Source organism: Athene cunicularia (genome assembly GCF_003259725.1).
Source record: "Athene cunicularia isolate RWA chromosome 2 unlocalized genomic scaffold, athCun1 chr2_part1, whole genome shotgun sequence".
NCBI lineage: Eukaryota > Metazoa > Chordata > Aves > Strigiformes > Strigidae > Athene > Athene cunicularia.
In genome coordinates, this window is record NW_020799095.1 from 110,711,537 (window position 1) to 110,729,437 (window position 17,901).

The window sequence follows — 17,901 nt, forward strand, 5'->3', positions numbered from 1 at the left end:
TCTGTGTTAATTACCAAGATTTTATTTAATTAGCCTTTAAATGTGTTCATGGTCCCTTCCTGATTTAAGAAAAATGCAGGCAATCCATATTCTGATGGTCAAGCTCAAGAGAAAAAAAAAGAAACCAAACTTGCCAGCAAAATAGAATTATATGAAAGAAAGACGAAGAAAAGACTATGCTGCCATGTTGCCAAGACAGCATAAATAGACATGAAAGAGTAAAAACAGAAACAAAACCAAAATCAAGACAAATATCAACTTGGAAGTGGCAGTCTAGAAGATTAGCCATAAAAGTTGGAAAATTACTAAATAAAAGTATTTGCTGAAATTTTAGTTGCTTATCTTTGTTCCTGAAATTGCATTTTCAAGTTTGGGATTTTACATTTCCTAGGACAGGTTGAAATGGGAAGACACCTCTATACACTCATCTAGTTTTTCTATGCTCTTTCCTTATGGGAGAAAAAACGTCACAACTGGTGGAAATTATGTACATATCCTCTCATGCCACTTGTAACTAAAACCTTCAGAAATTCCTAACAGTTGTGTATTTCCAAATTAGTGCTCTCAGACTGACTTCTGCACTGCTGGACTCACTCGTGAGATCTAAGACTCACTGGCAGACATTTCTCAAGGTATGGTAAATGTAAAATAAAAAGTTTTCCACTGAAAGAATATTGCAGGCAAGATTCTAAGCACGTGTTTAAATGTTTAGATAATGAGTTATCTGGAATTATATAGAGTTAGTGTGGAAAAATTACTTTTCAGTACGAAAAAAACTACTTTGCTTTGGGGTTGGGGGTGGGGGGGGCAGATGTTACTTTTTTTTTTTTCCTTCCTAAATGATCCTTAGGTCATTTGGGTGTATGTGCTACAGGACTGAGCCATTAGGAAAAAAAAATCAAAAAGCAGTTTCTAATGGTGGATACCTTAGATCTTAGAGTCTTATAGGCATTCACAAGTAGGCTCTGAGAGCAAGATTTTTCAAACTGAGCAGTGATTTTTTTATGCCACATCCAAGAGGGTGTTAAAGCCAGCTCAATGTTCACAAACCTCTACCTGTTGAAACTGATTCCCTTTAAACTGCAGTAGAATGATCATCCCAAAGACCACCAGATGTTCACTCATCCAAAGGAAAAAGTTACTCAGAAAATGAAAAAATACCTCTTTTTCTTCTTCTTTCCTGCCATGGGTCTTGCTGTAGTTGATTGGTGTATCCCAGCCTTCCTGTTCACAAAGAGCCTGGTAGAAGGCTGCATTTACCAGGATGCTGCTTGTTTTGAAAGGAGAAGAGGAAGGAGTGGGAAGTGCTGTGCTGGAAGAAGTGAGAGGCATAACTTTGTCTTGGCTTCGATTCTTTTTCATACTCAAATCCAGAGTGCCATTTTCATCCACTTCTATCTCAGCTCCCTGACATGCAACAAGAAACAAGAGACATGTTTAGACATGGACATGGTGAGGCTGCGACATAACCATGTGGTGCTTTTAAAGGATAAATATAAATGCACGTTTCTATTTAAATTTATCTGAATCTAAAACCAGATTTTCGATTTATATCAGTTAATGTCCAACTCTTAGGCAGACTTAAGAGTAGCTTCAGTAATGGTATCCCTGCATCTCAGCTTAAACATAGTAAGTAGAATTTAAATAAGATGCCTTTAAACCATAACCCATACACCCTAAATCTAGTTTTATTTAAAAAAAAGTTTAGCTTTAAATCTTCTTGATCTTTTCACTCTTACAGAGAACTATGACCCCAATTCACAGTTAAAAGCATTAATGCATTGTTTAGGTCATCTACAGCATTACTATTACATCTCTTCCCTTCCCCCCACACCCCCAACCAATTTTACAACATCTGCATCATGGGGAAGAGAAGGAGGGAGCAAGAAATATGCCCAGAAGTAGCACAGTAGGAGAAATTTTCACTAGGGTTTTGTACATCACTCAAAATAGCATATTGCCTCAATCACAGTTTGGCTAGGCCACTAAGGCACAGGTCTGCACTGAGACCACTAGACTGGGAGCCATAGGAGGATCTTTAGGAAGTTCTCCCTGATGGAGACCTTCAGCACGAGTTAAGAAAGCCTTTGCTACCGGGAAAGTACAGAAAAGAGCAGCCTCTGATTACAGGGGTGTGTGCAGTTTGGGGAGAGACCCAGCTCTGCTTCTCAGGCTGGGAGAAGTTCTCAGAGCAGCTCCTGCTCATAAGAATGGGCAAGTGCTGCTCAGCTGTACAAGAACAAGGGAAGGAAAGCTTGCTGTTCTGCCTTACCCTGTCTGACCACAGAAAATAGAGTACAAACTCCTCTTCTTAGAAGGATGAAAAGCTCTTGAACGTGCAACTTCATAATGGAAGTTACAAAATTTTTTCCCTTACGCTCAGTATGAAACACCGCATGTTGACACATTGTGTATTTAGGGCAGAGTATAAGACTAGTACTTGCTATTGCCAACAATTACTAAAGTCAAGTAGGGGAAGAGGTGAAAGAGATGTCTTCTGGAGGAGCACCTGATAGTTTAGTTTTGTGTGTTGCCCTGACTAAGGTGAAAAATATTCAGACTATAAATAACTACATCATAGATTTTCACACGTAGAATGCTGTAATTAACACTGCTCTGTGTTTTCCTGTTATTGTTATCACTACTATATTTTATTTACATCACCACAAAGTTCAGATACTACTTGGGAATTTGGGGCTAGATTTGTTAGGTGCTGTATAACTGTAGGAGACAGTTGTATAAATCCAGACTGAAAACTCCTACCTTGAGTAATATAAAAGTAAACGTGTACTATAAGTGAATCACCTAGATGCTCTGTTGTAAATGGGTACGTCTAGGGGGCAAGCTTTTCCACCTTTCTTAGACCTCTTCCTTGGGAAGGGATGTGACACTGACAGAAAGAGTCCCTTTCTCTTTCTTCCCATTAACTACTGCTGGAGCTTTTAGTAGGGGCAAGCATTTAATGGTTAAAGATAGGGCAGAGAAACTTATCCTTGCTGGAACATCTTGAAAACAGTTGTGGTGAAACGGAATTCTTTCCCTGTGCTGAAAGTGTGACATGGTCACCCTGGTTTGACTGAAGGCAATAGCTTCCTTCATGCAGCCTTGTCTTCTACCACTGCCAGTGGTGACTCATTTAAAGGTAAAATGTGTCTGATGAAATATTTTTAATCAGAAGGAAAATGTTGGTAGAAGATGAAAATTTAAGGCCCAACAATCTCTCCTCATTCAGACAGCCTAACTCCATTTTGTATCCATAGGCCTAAAACAGATGCCTACCTAGACCGAAGCACTACCAAGCCATCTGCTTGCCCCCAGTTCAGAAACTCAGGCACCTTTTATGTTTGTTTCTCCTGCATACCAAGTTCACATTTTCAATCATACAGCTTAAAGAGAGAGATGTTTTATTATATTTATGGGAAGTAAATACACTTCTAATATTTTCATAGTAAGACGCTTTGGTTATATCTTTCTGCCCCTTTTTAGTAAATAGTTTAATCTCCTGTGATAGTTTTAAGCCCTGAATTTGACAGTGCAGCTTATCCTGGATAATAACTTAGTAACCACAACATCTTATGCCATCTGTATAATATCAAATACATTTTTATACTAGCATTAATAAACCTTAGTTACAAAAATCCAAGATATTAACTATATCAGTGCCAAGCACACACTCCAGGATCTGATTATAGCTCTGCCATGATCGCCCCAGTGTTTCTTGGCTTCATAGTTGATATGTAACTATAGCAATGAAACAGAGCTACAGTAATCAAGTTTAATGACCAATGTAAAGTAAAATGCTAAATATTGTAGTTGCTGACATTTTTCATAATAAAAAAACTTGGGTTAAGTCTGCACAACCAACATTCACATAAAATTCCAGACCTCTGTGACAGATGGCTTAGGAAAGGAAGCCATGTGACGGGGCTGCAGTAGTTTTATAGTGCAAAACCCATAAATAGTGCAGATTCTCTGTCACTGACAAAATATCAACTACTCAGAAGGCAACAGCGACAACAAAAAGGACCAAAATCAATCAAGCTCCCCGCCTAGATGAAACTGTACATAGAAAAATATCAGGAAACATACTGTCTCTGAGAAACAGATACCATTAGCCACAACAGGGAGCTCTCGATGATAAGCAGAACATTTAATAACATGGATATTTAAAGCTTCCTCAGCACTTTCCTGAAATTCATGTAGAAGTTAGGTTGTCCAACATGCACCTAATTCTGCTGCGGGAAGGCTGGGTTGTGTGTTTGTGAAGTAGCGTACAGATGGGGTTTAAGTGAGCTCACAGATGCACACAACAATTAAATATAGTCATGGAAAAAATATCCCTTTTTGCCCATCACAGGATGGATCACACGTTTACAGCATGGCTTTTTATTCAGAATGGTATAAAAGAGCTATCACTTTGCTGCCTTCGTAGCAAACTCCAAATGGCAGAGCAAAAAGAGAGGATAGTTGGAGATACTGCTCCAGTTTTCATTCCTACTCTCATCCCACCCTCCTCTCAATATGTCTCCTTTGCTTGTTTTACCACATTTATTTTTACATTAATTTTAAAATGGAACTAAAAAGACAAAAATGGCAAATGGCAAAAAAAAAAAAAAAAAGCTAGAGCAGTGCTATGACATGCTGACAGAAAATGGCACTTACTATGCTTAGCTCAGACTTGTAAAGACTGTGTTCTCCTCAGTGAAGGCAAGATCTTATTACTGTCAACTCTAGTGCATGTGTGAGCAGGCCTATATTTATCCATTTATCATGACAAATTCAAAATATAGCTACCAAAACAATGTAAACTCATTTGATTCTTCCTTGAAAACATAAGCAAAATAAAGATAAAAATGTATCTTATTATTTCCGAACTTATATTATTATGCATCTGTGTAAATCTTTGGAGCCTGACTTTGATCTTGTTAACATTTACATTTACACTGGTGTAAACCAGGAAAAAATCCACTGAAACGATGGAGAAAAATCAATGAGGGTGAGAGGATACGCATGGTGATTAAATTCAGGTTACTCCTTATCTACTCCCACATCAGTGACAAGTGTAATCACCCCTACAGGTTTTATAAGCAGCTGGAAAAAGGATTCCAGAATAAAAAATTAGATAGAAATGACTGAAGCATATTTTCTTCATTCCAGGATCTATTCAGTGAAAAGATAAGGTACAAGTAGTGCTCTACTATGAATATCTACCTAAAATGAATACTAATATAAATATGTAAACAAAAATACGGTCTATATCCTCTTCAAGTGCTTTCTACTTGAAAGTCAAGCTTTTCAGCCTTCTTTATTTTATTACATAAATATTACTGAATATTTTCTAGTACATCATTAAGTCTTGTCCTTAGAACTGAACTGCATCAGCTAGGACAATAAAGGATGTTGTTTTTCGTGATAAATTACCCCTGCATTTTTTCATATGCTTTCGGTCCATCTGATCACTCACAACATTTAATACTCTGCAGTGTGTCTCCAGTAACGATTACAAGTTAAGCTTTATCTCATAGCTGGATCAGAAAGAGTGAATTATTGTGTCTGCAGGAACCTTATTTCAAACCTGTGACCTTAGGGAGATTATATCATTACATATAAGGGGGTTTATGTATTTGGTTGGCATCAGCCATACAACTTAATACCAAGTAAGTCCAAAGAAGCATCATTATCAATGATTTTGCATTCCGACTAGCAGTTCGGTCTAGTTTGGAAAGCTCAAAAGAGCAGTTCAGTTCAGGTATTGGAAGTAACTCTGCAACTAGTATCTTGCCATGTATATGAATATGATTCTTAATACAACTCCATCCAAAAAGAGTACAATCTTTTCTCTTCCCATCGAATAAAAATACATACACCTGGTCCTCAGTTCTTCAGACTTAAATTTAAGCAACTGAGTTCTTCTGCAGCAAATTATAATACTAATTTGGGTCAAAGTAAGAAAATTTGTAACTTCCCAGCTACATCAGAGACAAAAACAGAGTCACAATTTCAGCCCAGAGCAATTCACAAATTAAAAAAAAGCTAGCCAAGAATGTACTCAAGAAGCAATATGCACAGCAGTATAACAGGATGGTACCTAGTGATATTGTTGGCTGATTTTTCATCCTGTATTTAGCCTTTAAGGTATTTGGAGTAAAGTACTGCCTGACAAACGTGCTGAGTACTAACTACATTGTTGAAATAATTGATGTAATTATCACCATCATCAATATCCAAGAATGGAGAGATGACATAATTTTGTTCAAAAACAGAATTTGAACTTTAAACATTTTTAGCAAGTGTCATTTTTTGTTTTCTTTCAAGGCATAGTGCACATATGCCATTTTGTCTAAACAGGTGGGAAAAACACCAAAACAGTCAACAAAATGTTTGGCAAGCAGTAGTGATGAGGATACAGATAAACTGTATTGCTTGCAGCTACCTCTGTGAGACGTGAATGTGGTGAGGGCTGTAAACAGGGAAGATCCCTAGATGTTACGATGATGTAGATTCTTGCACTGTGCTAGAAACTGAAGCCTAATCCTTCTAGGGGAGTCCTGTTAACTTCAGTGGGAGCTGAATGAAGCTACATAAACCGCAAATCAGATGCAACCAGGAGACTGGTTTGGGGTACTGACTGCATGAGGATTGCCTGATCAGGATTGCATTCAGGGGAACAGTTTACTACAGCCCCAGGTGGAGGTGGAATGGCTCAGAAAATGTAACATTAATGTGGGATTGATTATTTTTGAAAGCAGTATCATCAAGGTATCTGATGGTCTTAGTATTTTGCATGCAGCTGATAGATAATTTACAGAGAAAGCTTAGGATCCATTTTACAGCTCACTTTAGACTAAATTTATTCTTTAAATTGACAAATGTAAATTCATCATTTTAATCTTGAGATATGTGGCAGATCACCTCTGTACATTAGATGACTTTGGAAGTTTTGCTTACCAATGGCACTGTTAACGTGAAATCTGATTTTTCTAGCCTTGCTACCTTTCTCCCTTTCTTTTGGCTTAGACTCTCCCTTTTGAACTCATATGTAGAGAATGTGAGATCTATATTTGAAAATCCATTAAATTAATGAAATTTGGAACTGTGCTGTAAAAAAAATTACTTTTTTAAATTGTTATCTATATTTACAGAAAACTGGTGAAGACATCCAACTCTTACTAAAAAAAAGGACAACACTCTGGGGGTCCAGAAATAAAATTTAAGAGACAGAAAGCAAAAAAAAATACTTTGGGTATACATTTGTGATAAAAAAATATTTTGGTGTTTTCCCCACGTATTTAAGCAAGGTGACATATGCATGCATTGAGTAAATAGAAGAAAATGACAGTTGCTTGAAATGTTTGAAGTTCAAGTTCTGCTTTTAAAACTTAGAAGCACATATTTTTATAGCTCTGACAATTGTGTACCTTGCAAAGGATTTTCTGCAAGTCCGGGAAAACCTCTGCAGTCCCATATGTCTTTGCCCTACCACCACACTGCCTCCCACCTGCAAAGTGTCATGACTTGAATTGCTGGGATGATGCCTGATGCGCATATAAGGGCAAACGCCTTTACAAGTCCGAAGCTTTAATCGGCTAAAGTATGGACGATGCTAATCAGGTTTTCTAAGGCAAAGGAACAAAGGAATGTGACAAGGGACAGGGCTGAGAGCTCTGATATTATGGGGCTCTGAACACAGGCACCCCACACATGTGTTTTCAGACCTGATGAATGTGTGTGTTATCAAGAGTAGAAAAAGGAAATCACTAACTCTGTAGTTGTCTGTTGATGCTGCATTGTTTGAGTCCAAACACTGAAAAAGACTCAAGAGATGTTTTTTATAATCTAAGAATTTATAAGATGTTCTAGCAGCTAAACATTTACCTTTGCAGCCAATAGCAACCACAAAGCAATTCAGAAACACAGATAAATATAGTAGTCTCTTTAAAAATAACCGTAGTTCTTGCTCATATTTTAAAATAAGAAAGCATCTTAATTTAATGGAGTCTGGTGATTTATTTCCACATTTTTTTTGTTTGAATCCTGTTTGATAAAAGTAAGAAATAGCCAAAACCAAATGAAAGTGTGTTTACTGTGGTTTTGGCCACCAAATCTTTTTGGGGCTTACTTGCCTGTGTTCTGGCCAGAAGCTAATTCTGATTCTTCTGTCAGATGTTTTGTAGCAGTATGCCCTCCAGGAAGTCTGGCAAAAGTGGAGGCAGGCAGATAGCAAGGTATGCAGGTGATTTTCTTTTAGGCTGGATTCCTGGCTGTGGAAAAGGAGTAAGCTATGTGCCCCAAGTGTCCCTCCATATCGTTACTATTATGTTCTCCTCCATTCAAACCTTCCCCATGATTTGGCAACTGTGAAGCAGGTATGGAGGAGAAAATCTTTGGGTTATGCCTGGTCCCTTTATTGCTCTTCTCTGGCAAGAAGGTCTATTGCTGAGGTCAGCCAAAGGCTGTGGCAGCAATTTAATCCAGCCATTGGCATCGGTTTCCATTTCCCTACTAGAAGAAGTCTCTATAGAAGACTGTTAGAAGGAGCTTTCTGCAGCAGATATCAGGGATGGATCTGTCATCTGGGAAGGGTTCTTTGAGCAATCTTTGGGGCAAATAATGTCTGAGTTACAGGGGATGCATGTGGATAGACTCTAAAAAGTCTGGCGCATGGTATCTCCCAACATTGGTGCCAAGATGGAAGACTTCAGGTGTAAAAATCAAAGGCAGCAAAGTAGGGGATACCACTCTGCAAAGACACAAGGCTTGGAATACCTAATCAGGTGTTGTCCTGGTGGTAAAATCAATGGTTCCACTCAAAGAATAACACATCGCTAACCTCTTAGTGATGGTGAATGAAGGCCCAGTGAAAATGTAGACCAACAGCTGTGGAAGCCACCTCTAGCCAGACTGAGCTTGATGCTAAAACAGACAAGGTAGAGCAACACCGACTTGCAGAGAAATAGGTCATCTGGCTTTTGGAGCACACATCATGACTCAGAGTCCCACAGCAGAAACACACCTGCTACTCTCTGTTTTGCTAAGTACCTCTTCTCACTCCCCAGTGATGTCTTCTCAGGTTCTTGTAATGGCACCCTCTCATCTACACAGACCTTTCAAAAGTTTCATTGCAGTAGAACATGTGTGACTTTAATACAAATAATAAATGACAATGTTCCCACAACCATGGTCATCAGAAGAAAATCTTGTCTATTTTAATCAGCAGTATAATACTATGTAATGACACAGAAAATAAGGCTTACAGCTCACATAGTACCATTTTTAAATCATAAAGATCTGTGAGAAAACGCAGAGCAGAAACCAAAACATGAAAGCCACACAAACATCTACGCTATTAGGCAGCTTTCCATTATGACAGACTTGCCCAAATTATCTATCTCCAAACGCTGTGGGCCTGATTCTCCCCCCTTGCCAGCCGAAAGGAGATTTTTACCAGACTCAATTGTTATCTCTGTCCCCTTTCAAATTCATGAGCTCCAAACACAAGAGGCTCAATAGGTGTAGTTCTGTTCCATTGCTAGCAAAGTATCACCTTGATTAATCACTTTTTTTTTTTTTTTTTTTTTTTAAAGAGCCTCCAAAATGCTCACTTATGGCAGGTTTCAGAGGGAGGAGAATTTCCTCTTTAAACAGATCTAACTCATTATCCACTACAGATTGTTGCTGGATTTCAAATAACCTTATTTTCTCCTTCCACAAAACTCCCCCTTTGTATTTAGGGCTCAATTATGAAAAGAGTAACAACATAATTCCTGCTATTTCTATGACCAGAACTGGTCACTACATTACTGATTTTTTCTCTGTCTCTCTTCAAAAGAGCATGCAAACAGAAGCCTCCTTTTTGGGGATTTAATACAGTCACTAACATGAAAGACAGTTTATTCGCACAGTTCAGTAGCTAGCACACCCTCCAGGTTCTTGGACTACCCTACCTTGGCAGACAGACTCTGTGGTTTGTTGGAGAGGATCTCTGCTGCTTCCCTGCAGCGGGTGGAAAGGTTCAGGATAGCAGCAGCTGCTGCTATGTGGGTGTCTTCACTACATTGACCGTAGCTATAAGAGTTGGCATGGCAAGGGCTCTGTGTGTGGGCGCTAGCACTAGGCAGTCGATTAGAAAATTTCACTGGATTTGAAAAATGCTTTGCTGTTGAAGAGAGATTTGATTAGCAATTGCATGTACGAGATTTTTCCCATTAAATAGTTTTGTTTCTCACACTACAATTCCATACATTAAAATATTCAAAGAATACATTTAAAACAATTAATTTCCTATTGGCAATAAGGGTTTGCTGTTAAAATGGCTTCAGAAACACGGTAATGTAATTTTTACCTGACAAATACACATCTTTCAACAAAGCATCTGAGACTTTACTCATATTTTACTCATTGTTTACTCAAGCATTAAAAGCAATGATGTCCAAGGAAAGACTGAACAAGCATTAGCGTGTTATTCATTGTGACATGACAACATTGGTGGGCAAAAGTAATTACAAATGTATCCTTATAAAGGCTTACTCTTGAAGCTCTATTGTGTAAAAAAATCAACAGTGACTTGTCCAGTCTTAGCTAAAACAACACTGCTTACGCTACTTAAATGAATGTCTGTTATTTAAATAGCTTTGCTTATGTGAGTAGGGAGAACAAGACCAGGCTCTTGAATGAACCAGAGCAATCAGATAAGAACATTAGAATATTGAGTCCTAATTTTGTGGAAATTTTTTTTAGAAATTTAAGTCTACCCTTTAATCAATTTAAAAAAAAAATAATTACAGTAATGAATATTCAGAATAAAACTGATCTTGGCTCCCTGTCTTATGTTGGCTATCATTTGGAATAATACGCATTTATTAGGCACAAAGAGGTCAGTTGAGAATTAAAATCTAACAGGTGAACAGAAAAGCACTTTCACAGACAAAAGTTTTACAAGTGGTTCCTTTTTTTTTTCTGCTCCATCAGCAGCACTTACTCTAAAACAGGTAGAAAGAACTCTGCTCTCTGTTCTGGATTTTGGAGCTTGACATGTCATTAACTGTTGCAGAGAAAACACATTACCATGATTTTAGCTCTTAGGAAGCAATAATCACTTCTTTTGTCTGTAACTCTCACAGTGTCCTACAAAGATAAACTAAGCAAAATCCAATTTCTCAGCCTACACCCAGATACACCAAGAACATTTCTGCGTGTGGCCATCTGTTCACTCCATGAAGATCTGAGCCCCAAGGCTCTGGATCCCTTTGGATGTACGGCTTTGGCTGAGTGCATTTTAATGCTAAGACCTACACAAGGCATTGAAGAACTCATCTTTCCTCAAACTTGGGATGCTCTAAGAGAAATGCTTGTTTGTGTGCACTGACTGTAGCTGAATGCCGTGTTCAGTTTTTCTGAGTATTGGAGCCATCTCAGTAGTGCGGTACATAAAATCTCATGATTCAGTTCTCCCTTTCTCCAGTGCAAATGAAAAAGGATTTAACTACCTTGCTGTAACACTGTAGCACAAGCAAAAGGGTCTACCTTTTTAGCAGTTACTACAGCTAACTTCAAATTATATTTAAAAAGAAAAAAAGTGCATTTTCCATTACTGACCCTAAAAGACTAAAAAAAACCCCACAACAAAAAACCAAACAGAAAACAGGCTGTGAAGGGTGCATGTTTTGTTAGCAAATAAAGTTTTAAAGTGCAGAATCCACAGAGGGTTAATGATGGTCTTTTGGTTAGCTACAGATTTACATAGGATGCTGAACCAATCGCTGCATCATCAGCTTCTTATTGCCAACTTCTGTATATCTGCATAGTTAAAGCACTCACCTGCTCTTTTACTTTCACCTTTCCATTAAAATAATAGCTGCATACTGCAGTCTTTGCAAGAACAACCGGCTGTAAACTTCAGCCCTGATATATATTATACATAAATTGCATATGTATGTATTTGCATTTGTATAAAAACATTTCAATCATATTTTCCTTGAAATGAACCTGTGAAATAGACATACATCTGTGCAAAGAGACAGCTAATAGGGAATATTCAATTTTACAAACAAAATTGGAAAATCTGCCACCCAAGAAGCTGGCAATGTACATATTTGCTTTCATTTGAACAAGCCTATTTTCCAGGCCAGATAAATATCTACTTTGCATTTGCAATTTTAAATAGGGTATTTATATATTTATATATATATATATATATGTGTGTGTGTATACACAAAGACATAGATACCTGCAAACATATATATATATGTGTGTGTGTGTACTCACATACACAAATAAAAATATAAACATGCACATTTTATAAATATATAAACTGCATATAATATTATATAGTATTAGTATTATATATTCTATTCTATTAAATTATATTATATCATATTATATTATATATTTATATATACATAGATAAAATTTTCTGCTTTTCTGTTCACCTTGCTGTGAATGTTCTTCTCTGTTGGGATAAGTGGGATGCAATTTGTTTTCCTTTACTTAATTTTTTTTCATGAACAAAAAAAACCCCAAAACTAAAGAGTCTTTTGTCACATTGTTCTGGATCTATTTTCTTCTGAAAGCAAATATGGTGTAACGAAACCCTTTTCTTTCAGTTTCCCTCATGGCAACAGACTAGTTTCTTTCTTTGAAATAAAGAGTATTTTATAATGGTCAATACAATGCAGAATCTTACTGAAGTTTCCCCATGCAGATTGTGAAGAGTATCTGCAATAACTAGTGTGCACACTGTGGTATCTCATTTATACAGAGCAGTACCTCAGCAAATCAGTAAGTGATGCAAGCAGGGGAATTTTGATAACAATTTGATGCATTAGATACATCTGCGCTACAAATATGATGTAGTAGAGAAATATATCAAACCAAATTCAATCCAGGCCTGGGAGTAATGCAACTGAGGCACATGGTTGTCTAGGAGGAATAATACCTGAATGGATGCATCTAAAGGATATCTGGAATGCCTTTAAAACCTAACTTGAATTTCTCTGTACTACAATTCATTACGTCTTGTGCAGACACATTCCATGGGACTTCTTATGTCAGCATCCTATCACATAAATATATCACAGTTTAAACAAGGAAGAAGGTAATAAATAAGACATAAACCATTCCTTTTTACTTCTCTTTTCCCCCAACAGTTGCTTTCAAAAGAACTATCAAAAAACCTTACAGTGATATTTATTATTCTAACATTCCATATTTAGCAAACTAGTGGTTATATTTAGCATTCTGGCCACAAGTGTTTAAAGATGCTGTCTACAGGAATTTTTTTGAATTCTAGAGGTTTGAAAGCAGAGCAGTCATTGACATTTTGTCTATTTTCCAAGAGATAATGGAATTTCAAGCTTACATTCAAGGAACTGGGGTGTTTTTCGTCCTTGTGCCACAGGTGCTGTTGTGCGTTTGCCAAAGACTTGTGCATCAAAGCTGGCATAATCAAATGGTACTTTCCCAAACTTCTCCTGTTCTTTTGCCAGGGTGGCTCTGGAGGAGGTGACTGGCTGTGAAGTTCTGTAATTGTACTGAGACACCTCAGGATGCTTCACTAAGTTTGTCCTGCAGAGAGGAGGAAAAGAATGGATGAGAAAGACAAGAATATCTTTAAAGAATCTTTTAAAGAAAATAATATATTTTCTTGAAAAACTAAGATACAGGTGCATCTCAACATCAGAAAGTGTGTTGTTATCACATATAAAACTTACTAGTAGGTGTATACAAGATATTCAAGGAATAAATAACATAAATATGGTGGCTGACCTAGTAGCCAAAGAGTACTTCGACTTCATAAAAGTTCAAAGCTGAGGACATAAAAAAAAATAGTATTCTCTAGTAATGGTATGGGTTATTTTCAAGAAAGATACTGATTTATTTCTAGATTACCACTGTGGAATGGTGCGTCCATTATTTCTAAAAATCAACTGGATTTTTGCTACTCAAAGGACTTGTAGTTTTATGGATCACTATTGTTCTCACTTTACTGTGAATGAGTATGGTATAAATATAATATAAGATGATCCAAAATAATTGCTTCTGTTATTTGGAAGGAATGAATGATTTATGGTGTGTTATTCCATTTAGTTACTGTTCAGTAACTACTTGTCTTTAGTAATTTCCTAAGGACTTTTCATATGTAGAGTTAAGGCACGTGCAGTTGGCAGACACATGGACATAATATTCTGTAATGGCTCTGAAGGAACCATTAGAGCTGATCATGTCAATAATCCACAAATTAAAGTGTCCCCAAATAGACCTGAATATAATAGGTTGTAATGGTCATGGTGCCAATGATGTGCAAATTATGCATGTCTGTAGGGTCCATATAACTCTCAAACAAAATACAATTACAATAAAAAATGTTTCCCCTTTTTGATGCCATTGTATAAAAAAAAAAAATTAAACTAATTAAACCAATAAACTTAAAATAAAGAAATTCAAAATATGAATTAATCAGTGGTGAGTAAACAGAATGAGCAGAGTTCTCAACCCTTTCAGGTAACTTGTTACTTACTGGATTAGAGGAAGATTCCTCTGAAAAGAATCACAAAATAAATGAGGTCTGAGCTGCTGAAAGTGCAGTAAGGTCAAAGAGATCCTTAACCAACTTTTAGTGGTCAAAATATTGTAGCAACGGAACAGTTGAAAATTGTTTAGAACACTTCATCAAGATAGGAGATTTGTCTTCCAGGAGAAAGACATTTGAGAACAGTCAATTAGGCTATTTGTGTTGATGTAAGAGTTAGTAGAATATATTTGAGTGCTTTTCAAAAGATATGTCTGTTGTATTTAATGTCAGCCACATGCACAAGAATGAGCAGAAAGACGCTTGCTAATTTTAAGATACAGTCAAGCTATTTAGCTTTTGCCAAGGTTCATCTTGAAAAACTGAGTAACCCCTGTAGCTGAAATTTGAGATGGGGGAAAGACCTGAGAACAGATCAACAAGGTTTGTGCAGAAATACCGTGGAGAGACTAGTTTGTGAGGGCTCCCACCTGTGAGTCTGATCGTGGCACTGCGCAGCTTTTGGAGACTCGATCTGGTTCTTTTCCTGGGACATTGCCAGCTTCTCAGCTGCAGCAATCGGACAACCAGAAAGGCTGTTTAAAAGCAAGGTGAATAAAAGAAACAAGAAGAAAAAACAAACAAACAAACAAACAAAACACATTAAAATGAAATATTAAGTAAAGGAAATGTGTGCTGTGGAACCCAATGACTTCAAACTTCTCTGGTGCCCTGTGCATCTATGGGAGCTGCTGGTATTATAGCCCAAATTCACTCAATCCTTAATGCAAAATGGTTAAATCTGTGTATTTGAGGTGATATATCTGGAAACTGAATCATGAAGGAGTTTTCCACAGTTCACCTTTGATATTTTGTGGCTGGCAAATCAATAGCATATTTTTTGACAAATGACATTTACTTTATCAGCTAAACCATGCAGATAAGCTTCCTGCTGATTAAAAAGAAAGTGAATTTGGGAAAAAAACGGGGGTATGTCAATGACTGTTACCAATGAACATATTTTGTCATTTCTAGTTGTGCTTTCTTTTTTTTTTTTTTTTTTTTTTTTTTCTTTTTCTTTCTATTTGCTTTATTAGATCAGAACATGTTTTCTTATCCTATTCATGGGTTGCTTATGATACAGCTGAAATGTTGCAAAGATGACTGGGGATTTAAAACAGGAAACATAATGAAAAAATATTTACTGGCTCCTTATACATTCTTGTAGATGAGTTTGTAATCTCACTGATAAAGACTAAATTTTGCATTACAGATTGTAACATAGTAAGATAATCTTTGATTTTGTTGCACTTATCCAATAACCAATCAATCAATCAGCAGCAAAAAAAAGAAAATCCAACAAAAGTTCAGGTCAACAAAGAAAGTTGGTTTTGAAATTTTTATGTCCAAAGTTTGATTGTAAGGTTGACGTTACACGTTTCCAGGAGCACTATAATGGAATATTTTGGCTTGCTGACTTCGAGCAGAAAGCAGCCCTGACAAGAGTCGTGCTGACAGCAGTGGCTCACTGGAGACGCTGGAGACGTAGCGTCGGCTCTCTGCCTCACCTGCAGCCCAGCTGTGGTTCCCCAGCTGCCTGTCTGGAAAGCTTTGCTCAATTTTACTTTCTCCCTGCAGGCAGCAAGTAAAACAGACAGGAGTGTTCCAAGCAGGAAGATGACATTCATGGAGGGTAATAAATGGAGTTGGTTTTTACACGAATTCTCAAATATTCCACTTAAAATTTTCTGTTTTGCTAAAAGAGAATGTTCCTTGATGCAAAGTTCCTGCCAAAGACTACCATGTATGTGGTGCAAAGTGAAGAGATTTTGGTTTCCACTGTAGTGGAAGCAGTTGTAGCAATAGTGTATTTGTTCATTTCTACCCCTTTTACATGATGATGTTTCACTGGGAAGACTGTAGTGAAATTGTAGTTTGAAATCTCATTTGTGAAAAATACGAGTGGAATTTGCCATCCTCAGGGCTGCAGCCATTTTTTATATAATAAAATTAAACACAATTATTTGGTTGTAAATAATCAGGCTACCCTTGCAGTTCACAGGCATTCTGCAGTGTAGTACCTAACATCTAATTCCAAGACGTGTCCATCAGTTTACTCCCGAGTACATGTTAGATTTTAAGTGGACAGGAACATTGCTGATCTACCTTCTGTGTGTGTTGCGATTGCTGTTGACATGTAAAAAAAAAAAAAAAAAAAAAAAAAAAAAAAGGTAATAATAATATGCATCAATTTGAAAATTCATATATTAAGGAATACGAACATTTCTTCTTTAGACTCAGATTCTCAATTCTGTGACATTTTGACCACAAAAGAAAAGGAGAAGCAAAGGACCTACAACACAGGAAGGCTGGTGCCTCCAAAATATACCAGTTTATCCCTATATTGCTGTAGTGAGGCTTCCCACATGCACATCATTGCTTCTAGGGACTCTAAAAGAACAAAGGTGGAAGTTAGCAAGGATGTTGTCATGAAACCCTTTGCTCTCTGTTTCATACAACATTACCACAGATTAGAAAAGGGGGCTGATAGAGGAGCTCTGGGCCACAGAGATGTGCTACATATAGCTGCAGTCCCCCTCTGTCTGAGAGAGGGCAAGCTTTCAGGTACAGGAAGGATTTTTGTCTTACACCTGAGTAAGATGATCTGATCTGAGTATGTCCCCTTCAAACCCTGATAACTTCTGATCATCTGAGCTGTGCTCTAACTACCTTAGACCAATCAGTCATGCTCCCAAGCAGCAGCTTACACTCTTAGCAGTGGTTACAAACTTATGCATTTACATTTCTTATGACCTTTGAAGTAGATCATCTTTACTAAGACTGAGTTGTATGTCTATGTTAAATAGAATATGTCTTTGTACATCTGCCCTCATGGTTTCAGTATTGCATTACCCCTTTGGATGCACAGTGCTTCAAAAAAGCTGACTGTTCAGTCAACTGGTTTGTTCTGTTAGGAATCGAATTATTTATTTACTTTCTTTGCCAGCAGGACAGAACGCATCTGACTGGAAGTGAGATAATTAACAAGGACTTGTTAATTTTAACTTTTAGAAAGTTAATGGTGCTAAGGCCTTCCAAATGCAGCAGCCTGCTTAACTCAGCAGATGTTTCCATAAATACAGTTTAGTACCGGATTTAAAAAAGAGAGAGGTATAGTTAGGAACAGGAGGCTGGTCAAGTGCAAGTATCCTTTTTAATTTGTTGTTATGCATGCCACCACAAAAAACAATCTGACTAACCCGGTTATTTAAACGAATAGTTTCACATTAGGTTTTGGCTTATTATGCAGCATTTCATTGCATCACATTGCAGGATTACACACGCACACAAACCAATGTAATCAGTTCAGCACAGTTAGAAATAAGCAGGGAAAT

General features: G+C 37.2%; 1 protein-coding gene across 1 annotated transcript in view; it reads right to left on the reverse strand.

The window, feature by feature from the left end:
- ST18 (ST18, C2H2C-type zinc finger) overlaps window positions 1-17,901 on the reverse strand; it is a 102,320-nt gene that overhangs the window by 24,992 nt on the left and 59,427 nt on the right. Inside the window, exons 11-15 of the mRNA XM_026841461.1 lie at window positions 16,673-16,700; window positions 14,998-15,102; window positions 13,358-13,563; window positions 9,945-10,156; window positions 1,162-1,407 (exon numbers count right to left, since the gene is read on the reverse strand). Coding sequence (XP_026697262.1) covers window positions 1,162-1,407; window positions 9,945-10,156; window positions 13,358-13,563; window positions 14,998-15,102; window positions 16,673-16,700 — 797 coding nt within the window. The remainder of the gene's footprint in view (window positions 1-1,161; window positions 1,408-9,944; window positions 10,157-13,357; window positions 13,564-14,997; window positions 15,103-16,672; window positions 16,701-17,901) is intronic.